This window comes from Apodemus sylvaticus, chromosome 13, assembly GCF_947179515.1.
Source record: "Apodemus sylvaticus chromosome 13, mApoSyl1.1, whole genome shotgun sequence".
NCBI classification, from domain to species: Eukaryota; Metazoa; Chordata; class Mammalia; order Rodentia; family Muridae; genus Apodemus; species Apodemus sylvaticus.
This window is the reverse complement of record NC_067484.1, coordinates 19,926,976-19,948,252: the sequence shown is the minus strand read 5'-3', so window position 1 is coordinate 19,948,252 and position 21,277 is coordinate 19,926,976. Positions and strand designations below refer to the sequence as shown.

Sequence of the window (21,277 nt, the reverse complement as noted above, 5' to 3'; positions counted from 1 at the left end):
CAAATGTCTGAATTCTGCATCTCCCACAGGAAGTTATTTCTGTGCCCACTGACAAGAATAATTTAGCAGTTTCATAGCTGAGCGCTTAATTACTCATAATTGTGAGGGATAAGATGTGATGAATTCTTCCTCCATGGACTTACTAAATATTTTAACTAAGTAGATGACTTCAAGTAAATTAAGCTAGTGAGGTCATTTATTACATTGGTTAAAATCAGATTAAGTAATATTATCTTGTCTCAAATTCCACTTGACAGTAATCCAAGTGTGACTTCCTCCGGCTGACTAAGGCTGCACGACTGAGACAGGTGGCAGATTGGAGGGGTGTGAAGTTTGGGGAGATTTGCAATGGTTTTGCCTGAGTCATTAATGCTCCCTAGTTACTTGTGGAGCTTGTTTCTCACACTGTTGAGACGGTCTGCCATCTCTTGCTCCGTACGAATAGTTTGTCCTGTGTAAGACGTGGCGGTAGACTCGCCTGCCAACTTTGCTAGTGAGTGCTTCAGGATGCTGGCCTGCCTGGTCTGCAGTGTGGAGAACAATCGGAAGGCTGTACGACAGGTACAATTCTCCACTGAGCTTCCCATGTAAGAAGAAACGCACACTTGAAGTAGGGAGGCAGAATGCAGGCACTCGCGAGTGTGCTGCTCAGTCACTGCAGCGGCAGCCGAGTGTCTCAGAGGCCTGGAAGCCTCCTGCTTCCCATTAGGGACAGGGAAACAACTCGTCTCATTAAGTTAAGTTCTTCCCTCCAGTGCCTTATTTAGCTTTAGTTCTCTTAATTCTCTTTCCCTGGTGATTTGGGTAAAGTGTGTGGAATCACTAAAGGTAAAAGGTTGAAGCAATCCCAAATTTAATAATCTATCACCTTTAGTGTATCTGTGTGTAATTCCCAGCAGTTCTTTGTGAATTCATTAGAAGACAGCAAGTCATTAAAAGTTAATAAGAAACTATTTGTTTCTGTGAGTGTGAATAAAACCACTTAGTAAAACTGACATTTTTTCCCAGTCATAAAAGACTTGCTCTTACCCTGTCTACATTTTCTCCATCCCTCTAGGCTGCTCCTGGAAGGAGCCCCTCTGATAGCTATCCACAAGGCCAGGTACTACAAGAGAAAAGACGGCTTAGCGCTGGGACCAGGACCATTTGTGACTGCCTTAGAGTATGCCACAGACATGAAAGCCACAGTAGTGGGAAAACCAGAGAAGACATTCTTTCTGGAAGCATTGAGGGACACTAACTGTGTACCAGAGGAGGCCATCATGATAGGAGATGTAAGTACAAGACCAAGAAATGTCCTGTACAGCTTTCCTGTGCATAGTCAGTGTGTTGTAAAAATAGAGATGTTGTGTCTAACATGTCTCCATAGAGAATACATACATATACATATATGTATATATAAACTATACACCAGTTAGTTAAATGTTTAATGTATCCTACTAAAGAAAACCACAATACAGATCTAAACATTTTTAATATAGCTTATGTAGAAAACAACCTATACCAAAAGAATTCTACCATTTTTGCCTTTTCCGCATATATTTATGAAAGAATTACCCAGTTAGCATGTCCAGTAGGTGGTGCTTGTTGGCCACTTTAGCTCCTTTCGTAGTGGGATGCAGCCTGAAGGAGTGGAAGCCCTCAATAGTCACCGGTGGCGATGAGCAGTTATTATTTCCTGTGTGTGCTGCGTGTGGTAAGTTGCTTTGGACGGTTCATTTCAGCTCTGTGTGAAGCTTGGTAGGATGGAAAAGGGAGATTTTGGCATTTGGGAAAATCATTTCCAAGAACTACTGTTAAATAGGAACCGTTTTTCTTCTAGATAGAAACTGTCTTCAGGCATGATCTAAGAGAGTGTGCTTTCAAACGTGAACTGGCAAGGTTGACTGCCCTGAGGCTTCTGGGGGTCTTGGCTTTAGTTACTGTACGTCCACTGTCAGCATTAACCAAGGCTATGGTGGCTGTGTTTCTGGTTTGGGGGACATTTTTTGGGGGGGAGACATTTTTTAAGATGGCATTTCTCCATGCCTCCCAGCTAGCCTCAGACTTTCAAGCTCACTCAGCTGTCCTGCCTCAGCTTCCCATGTATTGGGACCACAGGCATGTGCTCCACACCAGCCTCCCTGAGCATAGTCCTCTCAGTCCAGGGAGCTCCCTCCAGGCTGTGTGACTCCCAAGTGTGAAGTGAATGCAGACAGTCTGCTCGCATAGCATATCTGCTTGACTTGATTCTCTCTGGTTGGGTGGACCCCACCCAACAACCCCACAAGGCTGCAGGCTCTCATGATCTCCTTTAAAAGGATAGACAGGTGTATGAAACACAGATTCAGCACTGCACTCTGTGGTTACTGGGGCTCCTGCTCTGTTGTTCACCATCTGCCCTGATGATCCCCTCCAGCATATTTTCCTGCTCAAGAATGTTTACACAGGGACTGGAGAGTTGGCTCAGTGGTTAAGAGCACTGACTGCTCTTCCACAGGTCCTGAGTTCAAATCCCAGCAACTACATGGTGGCTCACAACCATCTGTAATGAGATCTGACATCCTCTTCTGAAGTGTCTGAAGACAGCTACGGTGTACTCACATATAATAAGTAAATAAATTTTTTAAAAAAAGAATCTTAAGAATGTTTATACAGAGTTACTTTAGCTCTTTGTACACCATGTTCTTTTCTTGCATTTTAAGAATGAAAAAGAAAAGCAGGGAATCTGGAGTAGCCATTACAGCCCAGTCAGCTGTTGGTAGAGTTTGTGGCCAGGCTGGTGAAAACTGTGGACTAAATGTCTGTGTATTTTCCAGGACTGCCGGGACGATGTTGATGGGGCTCAGAGCATTGGCATGCTGGGCATCTTAGTTAAAACTGGTATGTATCTCCTATTCAACGATGCGGGTGGAGAGAGGCATGGCGGTGCACGTCTCTGACCTAGCTCTTGGGAAGCTGAGTGGAGGAGTGCCAGTCTGGCCTATGTAGCAAGATCCAGGCCAGCCAGGAACCACTGTCTGCCTGGAGCCTGGAGCTGCCAGAGGGGCAGCGGAAGGCAGGCCTTCAGCACGCTAGGTGTCTTTCTACCATAAGCAAGCAGGAAGTGAGTTTGAGATTCCAGCAAAGAGCAGTGAGGGGTGCTGTGCTGTGCACGTGGCTGGAGCAGGCTAGAGGCACCGGGTGCTCCCAGAGGTGACCACACAGTGGACAGTCAGTCACCTTTGCAGGACATCCTAGAGATGAGTCCCCATCAGAGTAAGCAGGAGGCCCGAGCCGTGGTGCTCCGAAAAGAACTCACTTTGTGTGGCTGAACAGTGAGAAAACCCATTGGGAACTGGCCTGCTGAGGCCTCTGTACTACTGTTCAGTTTGCACTTTTTAACTTACTTGCAGAAAACATGTTTCTTTTCTCTTAACTTCGGTTTTGGTGATCAGACGTTTAGAGGACTGAGACTATGGCTCAGCGGAAGAATGCTTGTCTATACAAGGTCCTGGGTTCGAATTTTAGCACCATAGGAAAATAAGAGTTTACAAATTATTTCCACCAAAATTAGTTTCCTTCACACAGTCTATCAAGTTTAGGAAAAATGGAGATGCCTTCTCTGGGTACATTCAGTTGACCCAGTATTTTGACAGCAATCCAGTGGTTAATTGTCCCATGTCTTGGCCAGAGCTCTGTGCTGACTTATTGTACCTGACTAGAGATGGATCAAGCAATGATCAAAGTGTAAAGTCACAGAAGAGTTATTACAGGAAAGTGGCCACAGAACTCTGACCTGCAGAGGTTAGCAGCAGAAACAGATGACTGCAAAATATCAGACAGCTGAGAGAAGGAACAGGGTTGTGTGACACAGGAAAGGGCTTGAGCCTGTGTGCAGGCCATTGGGAGTCTTACAAACAGTGCAAGCGTCCCTTCAGAATCAGCACAGCATCTCCTCCCAGGAGCATTACAGCCATGACTTAGGCAACAGGAAGTAGGGATAAGTCAAGGGAAACAGCCCCTCCCACCCTCCCTTTGCTTCCTTCTCACTCTACCTTTGAAGGAGCCTAAAATAATTTTCGCTTTCCATCATTCCATGAATGTTTCCTCTTTTTAGCTCACACAACTAAGGAAACATAGCAACTGCCAAAACTGGACCTGTGCATCACTGGGAATGGCCTGTCTTCCCTGACCTCCACCTGCCTGCTCTCTCTCTCTCTCTCTCTCTCTCTCTCTCTCTCTCTCTCTCTCTCTCTCTCTCTTTCTCTCTCTCTGTGTGTGTGTGTGTGTGTGTATGTATATGTGTGTATATATATATATATATACATATATATATATATGTGTATATATATATGGTCCTAAAGAAGTCAACATCTCAAACATGTAATCAGTAAAGCAACTATGGCCCTGAAGAGAACAGGCTCATTGCCAATAAGTACCGTCCTGAGCAATTTTGTGTCTGGGGAGGGGGGGAGGGAGCATGTGGTCAGTGAGTAGTGTTCCCGTGTTCAGCCATTGGCTAAAAGACTCGGGATCTGTCCTAACCAGCATCTGTGTCTGTGTGGCCTGGGAGATGCTCATCTGGGGAACGCTGACACGGCTCCTTTGTCTTGCAACATCAATGCAGCTTCTTCTTCACGTTCTCTCTCCTCATCCTTCCTGGGTGAATTAGGCAGAGGTGCCTCAGTCAGTCAATCAGCACTGTTGAGCACTGTGTCTTTTGAGCCTTACAGAAACCCTACTTTGTCTCTAGTCTAGCAGAAGCACTCCAGAAGCCCTTGGCTTAGACACTTATTTGTCACTAGACCACTGGATCTAGAAAGTAGGCAGTATAGCAGTAGTCAGCCTTGGAACCCCTGCCTACTGGTTTGCTTTTAATAGGATTTAGCTTAAGATTTAAGCAGTAGAGTTTACTGGGTGGAGCTGCACTCTGAGGATGTGAGGGTGAGCGCAGTGAGTGTCAGTGGCCCCTAGACTTGATGCTGGCTCCTTCGCTGGAAGAGCTCCAGTAGGGCGGAACAAAACCCATCTTCTGCAAGAGGGAGTTGCCCAAAACAATCATTCTGCTTTGTGAGGGAAGCTAAATTCAGGAAAGGAAACCTGAAAAAGCTGAACAGTGAATAGAGGTCACAGAGAAGGAGAAGAAGAAGGAAGGAAAGAAGGAAGGAAAGAAGGAAGGAAGGAAGGAAGGAAGGAAGGAAGGAAGGAAGGAAGGAAGGAAGGAAGGAAAGAAAAGAAAAGAAAAGAAAAGAAAAGAGAAAAGAAAAGAAAAAAGAAAAGAAAAGAAAAGAAAAGAAAGCAGAGCACTGCTGGCCACAAGCCTGTGTGCTGTGCTCTCACTGAGCACAGAGCCTGGCTACCTCCACATCCTTCCTAGTCATTTGTAAAGACATATTTAGGGACTGTGTATGATATGCCCTTCGTAATATTAGGTATTAGGAATCCATTAGCAGGTAAAAGAGACGGTCCCCGCTAGCAGAAACCTTACTGTGGATGCTCAGAGAGAAAGAGGACATCAGAAATGCATTGGGGCCCAGGAAGGTGCCGATGTACAGACGTAAAGGCTGTCGGGTCCTGCACAGACTGGGGGCTCCTCTTCGCCCTGGCCTGATGTCTGAGTTGTGTACCAGGTCCACAAATTCCTGAGTCACAAATTAGGAGCACTTGGCATCTGGTTCATATCTAGTCTTCTGTTTTAAAAAGCATTGATTTAAATTGCTGGCTACCATCCCTCAGTCCTGAAGGTCAGGGAGAGAATGCTTCCATGATTTGAAGGAAACCTGAACTGTGAGGTGACTGTTCCTAGAACTATCCATTGTAAATGACCAGAGGGCCTGGGAAGGTGATAAAGTCACAGTTGTTTGACTTTTCCTTTGCCTCCTAAGGTCTCAGGAGAAGGTACTTTTGGGAGACGTGGGGCCTTGACTCTGGTGGTTGTGGAGTGCTCCTGGGTGTGGTGAACTTGGCATTCCAGCGGTAACCTTCGATCACTGATTGTACCTTCATTTCAGGGAAATACAAAGCAGCAGATGAAGAAAAAATTAACCCACCTCCTTACTTAACGTGCGAGAGCTTCCCTCAAGCTGTGGACCACATCCTGCAGCATCTCCTGTGAGCGCATGCGGTGTGGACTGGGTGGACCCCTTTCCAACAAGGTGGCATCAGGAGGCTGCGCCACCCAGTACTGATCCTGTTTAAGCCTTTCATTGTGCATTAACTAGAAAGAGGGTATGGAATTGCAGCCCGCCCCAAACCTTGCTCGTCTCTGTTTTATAAAGAAGATGAGACGTGAAGAAGGGAGAGGTGAGATTTTGTGCCATTCCTGTTAAAATATTCATCAGGTTCACTGGGCCGGAGGAGACCCTCCAGCAGCAGCTCTCTGTTTTTCTGTGGTGGAGATGAAGGGACCCTCTGTGAGTGTGACTGACCCACACAGAGATGCACTGCAAGGTGCCAGAGGTCAGCCGTGAAGCCCGGAAGACAAGCCCCAGAGAAGGAAGGCGGCAGCCATATGACGAGTCCTTGAGCTGAGATCCAGCGAAGTTGCTCTAACAGATGTGCAAAGCCAGATCTTCCACTGTATTCCCAGCACAGATGAGGTTTTTTTCTCTTCATTAGCCAGAGATGACTAATTTAAATTTAGAACCCGAATTTAATTTAAAATAATATTTCCATTAATAACCTATTCATTGCAGATACCTATTATACTGTGTAACAGTTGTTTTGGAAATTTTATGTAAAATTAAAACTATCAGTATTTTACAGATGTTTTAATTAGACATTGTTATTAACAGGAACAGTGCAGAAACCAAAATCAAGCCTTTAATGTCTTATAGACCGTGCATTTTTGGAGTTAGTGTCCACTAGGGACCTATTAACTGTACATTTGCAAGATTTCATTATTTTTGCCTCTGACACTATGGGAGAAATCTTTTAGGAACTATTGGGACAGATTCAAGCTTTTATGCACTTCTTACTACAGTTGTAAAATGAGATCTTGTCTCGGTGCCTGGGTTCCTCGTCTCGTGTTAAACCCACCCAGATGAAGGAGATTAAGTAGGTAATGATTTTCCTGGTGCATTTGCATGCCGTGCTAATCCAAGGCCGTGGCAATTGTTTTACAGGGCTCTTGGGCACTGAATTATTAGGATGTAATTGTGCCTCATCACAGTGCTCACCTTATTGAAGCACACACTAATGTTAATGAGCTTCAGGCTTTGATGCTTGTTTAGAGATCAGCTCTGCCTTAGATGGAAGGAAACACAGCTGAAGAAATGGTGTTTTGGTGAGTGCTCTGTGCCCCACTTTGCACTTCCACACTGGCAAGTGCAGACAACAGTGTGATCTTGTAATGTTGTACAACAACCTGACTCTAATGTTGGCACGGCCGAGGGCAGAGCATCAGGGCAGCGTGAGCTCAAGCCCGCAGACTGAGCAAGTGAGTCACCACGCCCCTTTCTACACAGTCTTGCTGAGCATGGAATGTAGGAGCCCAGGCTAAATACTTAGAAACCCTGAAAGGGGCAGGCTTGTGCGGACTGACCTTGAAGAGCTGCATTTGGATAAAAGCTCAGGCGGAAGGAAAGCACACTGCTCTGGATCCCGGGGGAGGCGGCAGTCTGGGATTTGGGTGCCAGGGCCAGTTGTTAGGAATTACCAGATACTCTAAAGCCGCTGTGTGCTAACTGCTGGGCTGGCCCTGCCCATCGAGGGAGGCTTCTGCCTCAGCATTCTCTAGTTGAGGAGCTAAGGACACAGTTCTAAAGGTCACTAGGAAGGCTGGAGTCTGTGTCCTCTCTGCTAACTTCCTCACCTCAGGATGGAATGAGGCGTCATGGTTTCCTGCCCAGATGGTACTAGTAACAGTGCCCTCAAGAGGTCCCCATCTCGTCACTGGACAAGACTAAGTCTCATTCTTTTTATGTCTGCTGCCACACAGGCAGCTGAAGCAATGGAAATGAACCAACTATCACCGGAAGTCAATGCTAGGAGGCATACGTATGGATGGAGAGGAAACATTTCAACTTCAGTGTTCTGTCACACATGCCTAAAGCAAAGGCCGTTTAGATGTGAGCCAACAGTAAAGCTGATGCTCTGGAAGCAGGACAGAGCTAGAGCGAGGAAAGCTGGTGATGTCCAGGTATCAGGCGCACAGGATGGAAGACCTCACCCAGGCTCCAGCCTGGACGAGCAGCCCTCCGGCTCCAGTGTCCCTCAGAACCATGGCAATCTTAGTTCGAGGTATTTCTCTAACATTTAGCATACATTAGGGCTTGTTATCTGGCCTGTCCACAGAGAGGTCCAGGAGGGTATCTCAGAATCAGAAGCACTCCAGTCACCGTCTCAGCTGACCTTGCTCATCCTGACCTCCTGGAGGAAATGTAATCCAGGTGTCTAGGGAGCTTCCTTTGCCAGCTGTCTTAGTTTCTTTTCTTGTTGCTGTGATAAAGTGCCTTGATAAAAGAAACTTGAGGGAGAGATTTAACTTCTAGTTCACAGTACAAGTCCTGGTGGGGAATTAAGTCGGCAGGTGCATGAACTTGCTGTCCGGGGCACACCCCACTCAGGAATGCACCATTCCCATTGCCCAGGCCTTCCTCCATTTTCTGCAGTCAGGATCTCCACCAGGAAGTGGCTCCACCTAGATCACACAGTTGTCACCACCTCAGCCACATCTAAAGAATCCCCCATAAGGAGCCTAGAGTGATTCTACATTATAACCATGGCACAGGCCTCCCCACAATTAAAGGGTTGTCTTGATATGAAAGGCTTGATATCCACATCGGCCTCACAATGATCTGCTCCTGGGCAGAAAAGGCACTAAATACTTTGGGAGTAGGAAGGCCAGTGGGTGCAATGGGAAATGATGGGAATCAGGAGCAGTGAACACTGGGAGGATATAGAGCCAAGCCATTGGTGGCCAGATGTGTCTCCATCACACCACACACAGCTGCAGGTAGGTGCAGCTCTACCTGCCTGCCACACCACATCTGTCACAGCCTATCATAATGACAAGGCATAGACAAGGGACCACCTCACTATGATGGCTCCACAAATGTCCCCAGGTGTGGTGTCAGATACCACCTTGGAATGATGGCACTGTCATTTCACCCTTAATCCACACTTTAAAACTCCATTATCCTGTAGGGTGGGGAAGGTGGAAATATCTCTGTATTTATTATGTTCAGTTAGCTTTGGATCAATGCATCCAGTAACATGAAATTAAAGTCCTTAGGCACCTGCAATAAAAGATTTTTAAAACTGCATTAATCTATTTGACCAAAACACTCTACCGTGAGTGGGAGAGTGAATCCCCTTTTCTTACTACAGTCATCGCATGGAGCCATGCTTACATCATCATGTTCATCTGTCATAAATCACAAAGCCTTTTCCTCATAAGCTTAGGAGGGCTTTGCTGGCTTTTTGCAATACCAGCCATCAAGACCGACTAGCCAGAAGCACATTTCTGTCTTTAAGAGGTAGCGGTTCAAAAATCATACAAACTGCCCAGGTCGCTAGCAACTCCGAGTAGCTTCCACTTCTCATTTTCATGTCATATACATTGGAACTGTTTCCATGGCTGATGTGCCTGAGAACTTTGTATTTGTCAAATGCTTACTGTGGCCAAAGCATAGGAAGACAGCAGGCACGGCTGTCTCTTAAGATGTGTATCTTCTGGTCTGAGCATTGAGGCATATAAAAACAAACCTACTAACACAAAAGGCTCTGACAGGTTCAAAGCAATTGTAGACTTCCCATTCAGAGTGCAGTAAGCTGAGTGCTTGGGAACAGTATCCAGAACTCCTGGAGCTCAGGTAGCCATTGGCCTATACTGTTTTAAAGAACGTTTCATTCATTCAGTGAGAATGAAAACAGGGACCTCAAACCACGGAGCTTACATCTGAGGAGAACAAACAATGAGACACACACACACACACAACTGCCTAATACAGTGTGAGTGTCTGGAAAGTCATGAAGACAAACATGGACAGTAAGGCTGCGTTTGATGGAATAAGTGTGGTCAAGCAGACAGACAAGAAGGATGCAAATGGTACAGGAGCAAGAGGCCACTAGCCCTAGTTGCCAGAGTCTGAGAATGATGTTCAGGAGCAAGTCGGCCGCTGCTGTTTCTAGGAAGATTAGAAGATCTGGCAATGTTAGACTAAATTTCCATATTGAACTGGGCTGAGTCACAACTGTGCCCTTCAGAGATTTCTGGCTTCTCCAGTTCGTCCCCCTCCCCCCTTTGCCTGTGCAGTTTATGAATCTTGATCTGGTGCCTGTGCTTCTAGCTAGTAGGTCTTGATGGCTGGTATCATGAAACACCAGCAAATCCCTCATGAATTTACGTGGGGAAAGGCCTTTGTGATTTGTGACAAGCAAACACAATAATGTAAATGTGGCTCCACACAAATGACTTCTACCTAGCACGCTACTCGTGTGGCATCTGTGCTCCCATGGGCATTTGAGTTGTGAACTCTAAAATAAGTCAACAAAATTCCCCACGTGTTAAGATAAATTTTATTTATTCCAACTACAAAGAAGTCAGTGCCTCATACAACTATCTATATAATATATATTATATATATGATCTATCTATATAATCTATGTAGAAAATCTATGAAGATATATCTATATAGTTATAGATTATATGTAATATATAATTATGGGTTATATATTATATAGTTTTATATGTTAATAGCGATATATTATAAAGTCTACATAAATTTATATAAAGATAATATATATAAAATCTTTTAAAAGTGCACATGTGTGCATATGTACATGTTCTAGAGACCAGAGGACAACCCCAAGTATCACCCTCAGAAATACCACCCACCTCCTTTGAGACAGGATTTATTGGCCTGGAGCTCACCAATCAGGCTAGCCTGCCCAGCCAGTGAGGCAGGGGTTCCTCCTGTCTCTGCTGCCTCCCCAGCACTGGGGTTAGAAGCCTGCAACACTAGTCCTGGAATTTTATGTGAATGTTAGGGATCAAACTCAGGTTTCAAATTTAAAGGCAAGCCAACAGAACTGTTGTCCCAACCCCTTAACCTACTTAAAAAAGATAGACCTATCTATAGTTCAGAGAACATCTCAGCAAAGGGAACAGAAAAAAATCTAAGAGTTTGGTGACAAGGAGATTAGATAGACACTCCGCTAAGAATGACAGTTTACAGTCATGAACTCACAGAAGCTGCAGTTACCTGTACCACCTGCACAAGACTACAGTTAACAGTCAGTCGTGGACTGGCAGGGGTTCATGAGTCCCTTCCCTTCCCGAGGGAACTATTGCTTACTGATGGGCTCTGAGTGGGGAGGGGTCGTTATATTGAGCTCTATGCCCACTGAGGAGCCCAGCACTTCCAGTGGATAGTTCCATATACATGGTCGGCCTCAGTTAGACTCAGTGAGTCACAAAGACACTACCAAGGGAAAAGGAGGGAAGTCAGGGCAGAATGAGAGTAGGCAGAGTACATTATACATACATAGGAAACTGTCAAAGAATACGTTTAATTAAAAATAGTAAAAAGGGGCAGGAGAGACAGTTCGGTGGTTAGGAGCATTTGCATTCTTTCAGAGGACCTGGGTTTGGTACAGAAGTTTGCAGCTGCCTGTAACTCCAGCTATAGGTAATCCAGAGGAGCTGACACAGTCTTCTGGCCTCCGTGGCATCTGTACACATGTGACATTCACTCACACAAAGAGCAAGTAACTGTAGATAGCCTATAGTAAATGTGTGTATGAGTTGATCTCCTTTCTCAAAACTCCACTAAAATGAAGGAAACTGAGAATTCAGAAGCCCACAAGATGAGCCAGTAAGAGGATGCAGGCGAGAAGAGGTGACACTGGAAGATGCAAAGCGGGGGTACCTACTAACTAAACCAGGCAAGCTACACATGTACTCTAGCCTTCAGAACCCTCCAAGAACCTTGAGGGACAGTGTAGAGGGAATGTAAGGCAGGGCTGAAAGCCAAGTGGCTGAAAATTAGCTGACACACTGGCTGGACTCCAGAGCCCCGAGCATCTGGCAGGAATGGAGGTTTCCCTTCATCGTCTGGGAAAGCAGCAGTTAAGGCCTTGAGGACAGTACGCATGACAGTGATCATGGTGGTCAGCTAGGGTGAGGTGAACTGAAAGGGGGTGGATATGGTTTTGTGGCTGTCTGCTTTCCCTGAAGCAGGCAGTGGGGAGATCAGTGTTACATGGAGCATTCAGCCTGTTAGAAAGGCATACAGCCAGCCGTGTTAGGGCAGCACTTTTAACCCCCGAAGAGGCAGGTGGATCTTTGTGAAATCAAGGTCAGCCTGGTCTACAATGTGAGTTCCAGGCCAGCAGGCACTACACAATGAGAACTTGTCTTGGAAGGAAGGAAGGAAGGAAGGAAGGAAGGAAGGAAGGAAGGAAGGAAGGAAGGAAGGAAGGAAGGAAGGAAGGAAGGAAGGAAGGGGAAGAAAGGAAAGAAGGAAGGAAGGAAGGAAAGAAGTGAGGAGGGAGAGGGGAGAGGATACTGATGATATCTGACAAGTTTGAGAATGTATTACAAGAAAGAAATTAAGAATAGGGCCAGGCAGTGGTGGCGCACACCTTTAATCCCAGCACTTGGGAGGCAGAGGCAAGCAGATTTCTGAGTTTAATGCCAGCCTGGTCTACAGAGTAAGTTCCAGGACAGCTAGGGCTACACAGAGAAACCTGAAAAGAAAGAAAAGAAAGGAAGGAAGGAAGGAAGGAAAAAATTTAAAAAAGAAAGAAAAATTAAAATAGAGACTAAGAACATGTTTTTTCAAAATGAAGATCTCATTTCACAAATGAGGAGAAACAAAGGAAACTTCTTTAAAATTTTATAGTTGAATTGGGAGAAAAACCTCTATTGCCTGACCTAACAGCACACACTCACGACTGAAATCTCCATGCTGACATCCATGACACAAGAGCTCATGTTTCCAAAGTAACACGGTTGTCCAAATTAGTCCTGCTTTCAAGGATAATTTCCTCCCTTCATCGCAGTCACACTGGGGAGGCTCTTGGCTGCCTCAAGCCAGGTCAGGCTGGGCACAGCTTTATACAGACTCAAACTTCTCTTGCCAGGCTAAGTATCTCTCAGTCAGATTCTTTGCTGAAGGCTTGGTGTGAGCCAACACATCCAAAAAGTCCTCTGTGGTCACGGTATCCAGCTGGATCCCAGGTAAATTGTTGCTCTCTGGACAAAAAGACACCAGTCAGAACACAGCACTGCACCCCGTAGGGGCTGGAGTCCTTGGAAGGTCAGGTCTGCAGAGAGTGCAGACATCCTGTCCTTGATGGCTAGTGCAGCCCAAACATCTGAAGAGGGCTATGGGGCGATGGGGCTTAAAGCTGTGACATCCCACCCACCCCCACCACTCTGCCTCCAAAAGGGAATTAAATATATTAACGAAGTATTATTTACTATTTGTATAGTGCCTCAGCTGGATACAGCCCCACATTAGTGTGTGCCAGAAAACTAAAAGCTCAAACTCTGAGGAGACAGATTATCATCAGCCAGCAATTGAATCGTGTAGCAGAGTGCACGGAGACTGGAGTATTCAAATGTAAACACTCAGAGCCCGGAAAGCCGTGCTCTGGGCTCCATCTGCTGGGCAGAGGCGGCAGGACTTTTGCAGGAAAAGCAAGTGCTGTGCCATTCAGCTAACTCTTGAGCCCATTTCAGTATGTGTATTTTGAGACAGGGTCTGGTTAAGTTGCCCAGGTTAGCCTTTGGCTCACTCTATAACCCAGGTTGACCTTAAATTTGTTCCCACCTTACTTTGTTCCTAAGTGGCCAGGAAATCAAGCATGCACTGCCACATCCTGCCAAGAGTTAGGGTGCTTAAGCACAAACTTGCCTCCCAAGGCCCCAGCACTATGAGCCCAGCCATACCTGGCTGGTAGTTTTCAAGCACATTGAAGATCTTTCGCACAGGCCTCATGGCTGCCTCCCTGCAGACTAGCTTAATGTCGGAGCCCGAGTAGCCCTCTGTTTCCTGAAACAGTTTCAAAGACAGGCTCAGCAGGCAGAATGTGGGTGTCCTCTTCATTCTTGTAGGCAGGGTCCAGTTGCATGCTAGCTTAGAATTTTGTCATCCCTGTTCACTACACTAACATCCCTGGGTTAGCAATACTGGAGGGACAGAAGGTGTTAACGAGTGCAGCTAACTAACAGGCCATCTGGGCGACAGCTCCCTCATACCATCAAATCCACTGTGAGATGCCATTTTTTGGACTATCTGAACCACTCTAATAAATCCCCTCTGTGTGTGTGTGTGTGTGTGTGTGTGTGTGTAACACATGTATTTGTTTTATAAGCTCTGTTCCCCTACAAAACCCTTATTAGTACAATTCCCAACAAGGATTAACAGATACCTACCTTGAGTTTTTCTTTGCAAAGGCTTCATCAGTTCGTTAACCATAGTAACCCTCTGTTGGACTCTCCACTGCCCATTTTAGAAATGGAGTAGCTGAGGCTCAGAGAGTAAATCACATCCCTAAGACCTCACAGCTAATATGCCACAGGGCCAGGATTTGGCTACAGGCTCCATGAATCTGAGCCCCGTGCCACTCCCTGCAGCTCCCGTTTTCTGCTTCACAGGAGCCCATCTGTTCATGGGGCAGGGCTCCACTTCACTGCTGGGCAGGCTGGATCTTTTCTAAGAGTCATAATTTGGTGTATATTGCACCCATGACCTGGGCCTTCCCCTCAGCTGCCCACCTGGCTCAACACGCTGTATTCCAGCTCTGTGTGCAGCTCCAGGGCGTGGTTCTTGCTTACAGGGGGCAGCCAGTGGTAGATCATCGCCTGTCTGGCCTCTCGGCTGGGGAGACCAACCAGAATCCTCTTCTCCAGGCGCCGTAACATGGCACAGTCTAGCTCCCTGTATCACAAGAAAACAGAAATGAGTGAAGCAGCAAGAAGTGCTTCAGATAGACAGACTTCTTACATTGATTGATTGATTGATTGACTGTGTGTGCACATGTGTGTACACATATGTGTCTGTGTCTGTGTGTGTGTGCACGTGCGCGTACATATATGTAGACACCAGAGAACAGAGTTAGGAAATTGTTTCTCTCTTTCTACCCTGTGGATCCCAGGGATCAAACTGAGGTCATCAGTCTTGGTGGCAGTCGCCTGTACTCAGGGAGCAGTCTCACTGGCCCCAGTAACTATATTCTAAGTGCTTTAGCTTTACAAGAAGCAACTCTGTATCTTAACTGCCACTGTGTATCTATAACTGAGTAGTTACTGCAGTTACTCCATGTTGTTTGAAAAAGAATTTTTTTAAAGATGTGAAAAGAGAAGAAAAGAAGGGAGAAAAAGAGACAGCACCTCCCAGACACCTCATATAGAGGAGGTTCTCTCAGTGACAACCGGATAGGACAATTCATGGCAACTCAGCTACAAGTACTTCATTGAGACTTTAACATCAATTGCTGGACTTGATCTTGCCAGCGAGTCGACCATTCATCCCTGCTAGAGTGAGTAACCACCTTGCTCCACTACTCTGGTGAACTTAGCACCAGTACCCCCTTGCTAAGTGCCTGTGCCAATGTGTCCTTATGGAGCACTCGTCTCCCACCCCACCATGCCAGGTTTATGCAACTTCACACGTGTAAATCATTTCCCTAATTTTTTAAAGGTATGTCTGCTTATGTGTATATATGTAAAGAATATGAGTGTTCTTCCACAAAAGGGCACCAGATCCTAGTACAGATGGCTGTGAGCCTCCATGTGGTTGCTGGGAATTGAACTCAGGACCTCTAGAAGAGACACCAGTACTCTTAACCACTGAGCCATCTCTCCAGCCTTTTCCTAAACCTCTTAATGTATATAAATACTTTAAGTAAATAGAAAAGCAGAATAACAGAATGCAACCCATCCATATATCTGCCATCTTGAGTGACCAGTAGCCACACTTGGCCACATCTGTCTCATGTGGCTTTCCAGGCCGTCTTACTCAGCTTTCTAAGTGAATTGCATTACTAACTCCATCTCCAGCATCCACATATTTCTGAAAAAAGGGACACTTTCTTTTGTGGTTATCACTGGGACACCTGACACAGTAGAGACTGACCTGTGCTGTGCCCACTGCTCAGCCCATGTTCAGCTTCTCCAGTCATGCCAAAATCTCTCTTCAGGACTTTCCAACCAAATCCAGTGACAGTGCACAGACGTTTCTCCTAAATCCATTACTCAGAGCCAGCCTGTCTGCCCTGGCCTCTTCAAAAGGAACAAGGCTCCTTGTGAAATGCCCCGCATCCTAATTGTGAGATACGTCCTTCTGTTACTCAGCTCCAGATGAAAGCTGGGACAGACCTTGACTGGTCCAGGGCACTCACTCTGGAGTCTGCTTCTCTGGCAATGCGCTTGTGCATTATGGCACATCCAAATGCATATGTGTGTGTCTCACAATCAGTGACACCGTGTCACTTTCTGACATCATCTGATGCTGCTGTCCATCATAAAAGACACATCTTGTAGTAATTATTAAATGTTCTATGTGCAAGCCTTTGACACCCCCTGGTTTCCCCATCTTCTCTCCATTAGTAGTTGTAGAATCTGTTAGTAACCTTTATTTGAAGGAATTATTGTTCATACATGCTTTCATACAGTGATTTAAAATGGTTTTTATCCCAGTTATTTTATTTTACTAGGAAGGGTTGTGGCATCCTCTAGCACCGCTTTGCAGAGAGGAGCTTCTCCCCCTCTCTATGGTGGAGCCTTGGTTACCTTCCTTGAATTATTGATTATTAATGGTTCATTTTGGGTGTAACCTGTGAGCTCTTCATAGGTTATATTTTCAAACTCCCAGAAGTGTAGAAACATTTAACTTTCTATAATAGAAACGAGGAAATGCTTGTATGTTCGTCCACCTTTACTACTGATAAGAAGTAACAAGAGAGTGGACTGTAATCCAGCGCTCAGCAGGCCGAGGAGGACGGAGGACTGGAGGTCAGCCTGGGCTGCATAGAGAGACCTTTCTGATATGAGGGATGAAGGAAGGAGGGGGTGAGAGGAGAGGTTTAACTTAACTAAGACGGTACTTAAAGTTGAGAGGGGATACAGTCACCCCCATCTCTTCCTACAATGCTCTAAAAAGAGTTAATAATTGGCATAAACCTACAAAAGCAAACGGAACAGGAAAACTGGTAACAACAACAACAGAATCTTCAAGCTGGAAAGCATACTTCCCAGTGATAACCAGTTTGTAAAACCTGAGCAGCTATTTTCTAGCCAAGCAGTAAAGGAAAGTCAAGAAGCAAGCCGGTCCTAACCACACCCCACTGCCTTCCCCCACCAGGATCCCGGGCCTGGCAGCAGCCCCTTCCTGTGGGGATGAGGTGAAGACCAACGAGAAAAGGAAGAATGGGCTAAATTTTGTTTAAGAAACAGATCACAATTTCTTCCTTGTATCCTTATGGGAAGGGCCTGCCTTCGTCCACCATACCTGACAGGGATACAGTGGAGGGTCTCTGCTGAGAAACACTGAGAGGATTGAGCAGGTCAGAATCGTGTTGTGTTGAAAGTGGGATGATAGCCCTCACTCAATGGTGAGGTGCCAGTCTTCCTGCCCCAAGATGGGTGGTTCACAACCATCTGCAACTCCCATAGTAGGAGATCTGATGCCCTCTCCTGACCTTCAGAGGCGCCAGGCTAATATATGGTTTGTAGACAAACATGCAGGCAAAACACTCATACAGGTAAAAGAGTTTTTTAAAGTTGTGTCAGGGGCCAGGCAGTGGTGGCGCACGCCTGTAATCCCAGCACTTGGGAGGTAGAGGCAGGAGGATTTCTCAGTTCAAGGCCAGCCTGGTCTACAGAGTGAGTTCCAGGATAGCCAGGGCTATACATAGAGACCCTGTCTCGAAAAACCACACACACACAAAAAGTTGTGTCAGTTCCTAGGAACAGTGACAGTGGTCAAAACATGGGGTACCCTGATGCACCTAGAAGCCCTTCAAAAACTCTGACACCTCGAGTTTACATTTGATGTTACCTGTGGGAACAGCCCTTTATCTGAATTCTGCCTTGCACCAGTAGGCCCCACGTGTCTTTGTTCTACAGCCCTTCACAGAAATCCTCTGTGCCAAGTCATAGCTTTTCTTCAGTTACCTAGCTCCATCATACTCCAGGAAGGGAAGCCTCTGTCTCAATGAGAACATTAGTCTAGAGGGCCAGCAGAGCTAATACCAGGGGTTCCAGGAAAAACAACAGAGGAATCTCATGAAGAAGGCAACTCTAGAGAATGTTCCAGATTCCTAGTAACAGGGTTTCTGCATTCCAAATGTTAATGGACCTAAAGTTTAAACAACATTTACTAAATGACAGACACATTTCATGCTAATATATTTAATTTTTACAGCAACCTCCTGATGCTGTGCTATTGTTGCTTGCATTTTGAAATGAGGAGAAAAAGGCTTAAAAAAATAAAGTAACTCAGGCCTGACACTCAAAATGACTCAGGAGAGGTGCCAGGGTACCACGCTGAGGTCAGCAGAGCTCAATGGCCACTGACTCTCAAGTTGCATCATGGAGAGATTTGGGAGCACCAAGAAAGGATGACAAGTTTCCAGAGAGAAACAACAGGTCGCATACAATGTGCTAAACATAACGCTTCTCACGCCGCCCGTGGCCATCCGTACCTGTGATTCTAGAGCTAGGGAAGCTGAAAGAAGAGGAGTGTTCAAGGTAAGCCTGGGCTACACAGGAAGTTCCGAGCCACTCTAAGGCAGCAGAGTTAGAGCGTATCTAATTAAAACAGCAGCAGCAGCAGCAGCAACACATTTCATCCATAGCAACATGAGCTATTAAAAGAGACTTTTAAATTCTAAGGAAGAAAATAATTTCTAATAAAGAAAATCTATAGCTTGGTCAAACTATATGGATCAGCAGTACAGATAGTTTCAACACGTGAAGCTAGACAATGAAACAAGCCAAGCCAATGGGATCCAACTGCCAGAGACACTGACACAGAGGAGAAGGAGCTCACCAGGCTGGCAAGGCCAGGGCAGGGCCCCCTCTGTAGACAAGAGATTCAGTTTTGGACCTGGTTTACAGGTTCAGGAAGACGTATCTGTAAAGAGAAGAACTTGATAAGGGTACCAAGCAAGTATTGATTTGGACAGTACCTAATTCTTGTCCCCATCTCATCCTGGGTGGCTTCTCTATAGGATGATCAAGACAACAGAATCACATGGAGGAGTGGGAAAGCAATTCTTCACTATAGATGTCTGTATTGATCAACTAATGCTGTAAAGTGAGAGATTTACCTCAAAACTGCTTGTGGGTACAAAATAAGTGCAACTCTCTGACAGCCAGGCCTGATGAATGCACTCTTAACAACATCAATAATCATATAATCATACGGGAGAGGAAACAAAGGACAAATGGAATGTACCCAGAAATCACTCTTTATGCCAATATATTTATCTGTATAAAAATGTAGCCTGTGGCCACCAGAGAAGGAGCCTCCTGGCTCTCACACTTAGGTTGTAAACTAGTTACTTTTGTTGTTATGACTCCTTCCTCCTGGTTACTTAGTCCTTCTCTCCCATCAGTGGTCAGATAAGCACGAGATGTATAAGACATGAAACCCAGCAAGGCTCTCAGACCTCTGCCTAGTCTAGATACAAAGCACTATACACCCCTGGCCATACTGGGAGACCCCTCAGGCCACAATGCCTTGTGCTTGACAGACTAAGTAAGTATCCGTCTCAGACCTGCGGGTACCCACTTCTGCCCATCGTCGCTGGTTCTGCATCCCCCTGGACCTGAAATCATTCCACACTTCACAGCATGCAGTAGAAAGCAAGCACAATTAAAGCTTGTTCCTTCAACAGTTACCAGTACTTCAAGCTTAATCTCAGTATGCTAACAGAAGAGCCATCTACTATGCTGTAAGCAAAGTCTTTGCAGTCCATCCATGGCCACTATAAAGTGGATGCTCATGACAAGACCATCCTGGAAGAGCAGACTGAGCTGCCTTTGACTGATGACAGGGAGCCAGAGATTCAAGTGCTGTCTTCTACTGTGAGCTCACATGGAAGGCCACCTACTTAGACACTTCCCCAGATGGATCCATTTGCTGTCCTTGAACTCAATTTCCATTCTAGTTCCGACATGTGTGTGTGTGTACGTGTGTGTGTGTGTGTGTATGTGTGTGTGTGTGTGTGTGTGTGTGTGTGTGTGCGTGTGTGCCTGTGTGGTTTACTGGGTACACTGTAGGGAGGAGGGGGGACAGTAACTGCAGTGCTGCTGTGGCATCTTCATGTCATTTTCTTCATGTGTACCTTCCACTTTGTCAAACCCAGAGCAAATGCTCTGCATGCAGTAAAGGCTTTTTATTTGCTTTAATATCTATTGAAAAAAAAATACTGATTACACCAGGCATGGTGGTGCACACCTATAATTCCAACCCCTGTGACGTGAGGCAGAGATGAGCCTGCACCAAACAGTGAGTTCAAAGCCAGCCTGAGCTACATAACATAGACCTTGTCTTGAGAAACAAAATGAAAACCAATGCTACCCCTTTCTGTCTGCGCAGCTCTTGTGGTACTGAGTGCACCCCCAGCTCGTAGACAGACAGCATGCCTTGAATCCCTGCTTCCTCCTTCCTGCAGAGTATTGAAAAGTTCCCAAGAAATCCCACTCTTCAGGGTGTATGAAGGAACTGTAGGTGCAGAGACAGTGACTTTGTATAAGATGGTCTGCTCTCTTAAACTCCCCGAGTTATTTACTAAGGGGAATGTGCTTGGTACTATCCATGTACTAAGTTTCAAGCATCCATGTGTGCATGTGTACACATGCATGTATTAAGACATTATAGCCGGGCAGTGGTGGTGCATGCCTGTAATCCCAGCACTCTGGGAGGCAGAGGCAGGTGGATTTCTGAGTTCGAGGCCAGCTTGGTCTACAGAGTGAGTTCCAGGACAGCCAAGGCTACACAGAGAAACCCTGTCTCAAAAAAAAAAAAAAATCCAAAATAAATAAATAAATAAATAAATAAATAAATAAATAAATAAAAAGACATTATAGTCGGGTGGGGGGGGGGGAGGCTGGGGAGATGGCTTAGTGGTTAAGAGCACTGACTGCTCTTCCAGAGGTCCTGAGTTCAATTCCCAGCAACCACATGGTGGCTCACAACCCTCTGTAATGGGATCCAATGCCCTCTTCTGGTGTGTCTAAAGATAGATGGTATATATAAATAAAATAAATCATATATATAAAATAAATAAATTATTTTTTTTAAAAAGACATTATAGCCATCATTAGTTTAGCTTAGCAGGGAGGAGCTGCATGGAC

The 21,277-nt window shown here is 45.6% G+C and overlaps 2 protein-coding genes across 4 annotated transcripts in view; one reads left to right on the top strand and one right to left on the bottom strand.

The window, feature by feature from the left end:
- Nucleotides 1–9,227, top strand: part of Hdhd2 (haloacid dehalogenase like hydrolase domain containing 2) — a 31,646-nt gene extending 22,419 nt beyond the window's left edge. The window contains exons 5-7 of the mRNA XM_052155380.1: nt 1,058–1,274; nt 2,799–2,862; nt 5,973–9,227. Of these exons, the coding sequence (XP_052011340.1) occupies nt 1,058–1,274; nt 2,799–2,862; nt 5,973–6,076 (385 nt within the window). The 3' untranslated portion in view covers nt 6,077–9,227. The remainder of the gene's footprint in view (nt 1–1,057; nt 1,275–2,798; nt 2,863–5,972) is intronic.
- Nucleotides 9,228–10,640: 1,413 nt separating this feature from the next.
- The window catches only part of Katnal2 (katanin catalytic subunit A1 like 2), a 61,621-nt gene continuing 50,984 nt past the window's right edge, over nt 10,641–21,277 (bottom strand). For 2 of the 3 annotated variants that reach the window (XM_052155818.1, XM_052155819.1), the window contains exons 14-16: nt 14,690–14,852; nt 13,862–13,964; nt 10,641–13,162 (exon numbers count right to left, since the gene is read on the bottom strand). In XM_052155818.1, the coding sequence (XP_052011778.1) occupies nt 13,023–13,162; nt 13,862–13,964; nt 14,690–14,852 (406 nt within the window). In that variant the 3' untranslated portion in view covers nt 10,641–13,022. The remainder of the gene's footprint in view (nt 13,163–13,861; nt 13,965–14,689; nt 14,853–21,277) is intronic. The other variant, XM_052155820.1, reaches the window with a different exon arrangement.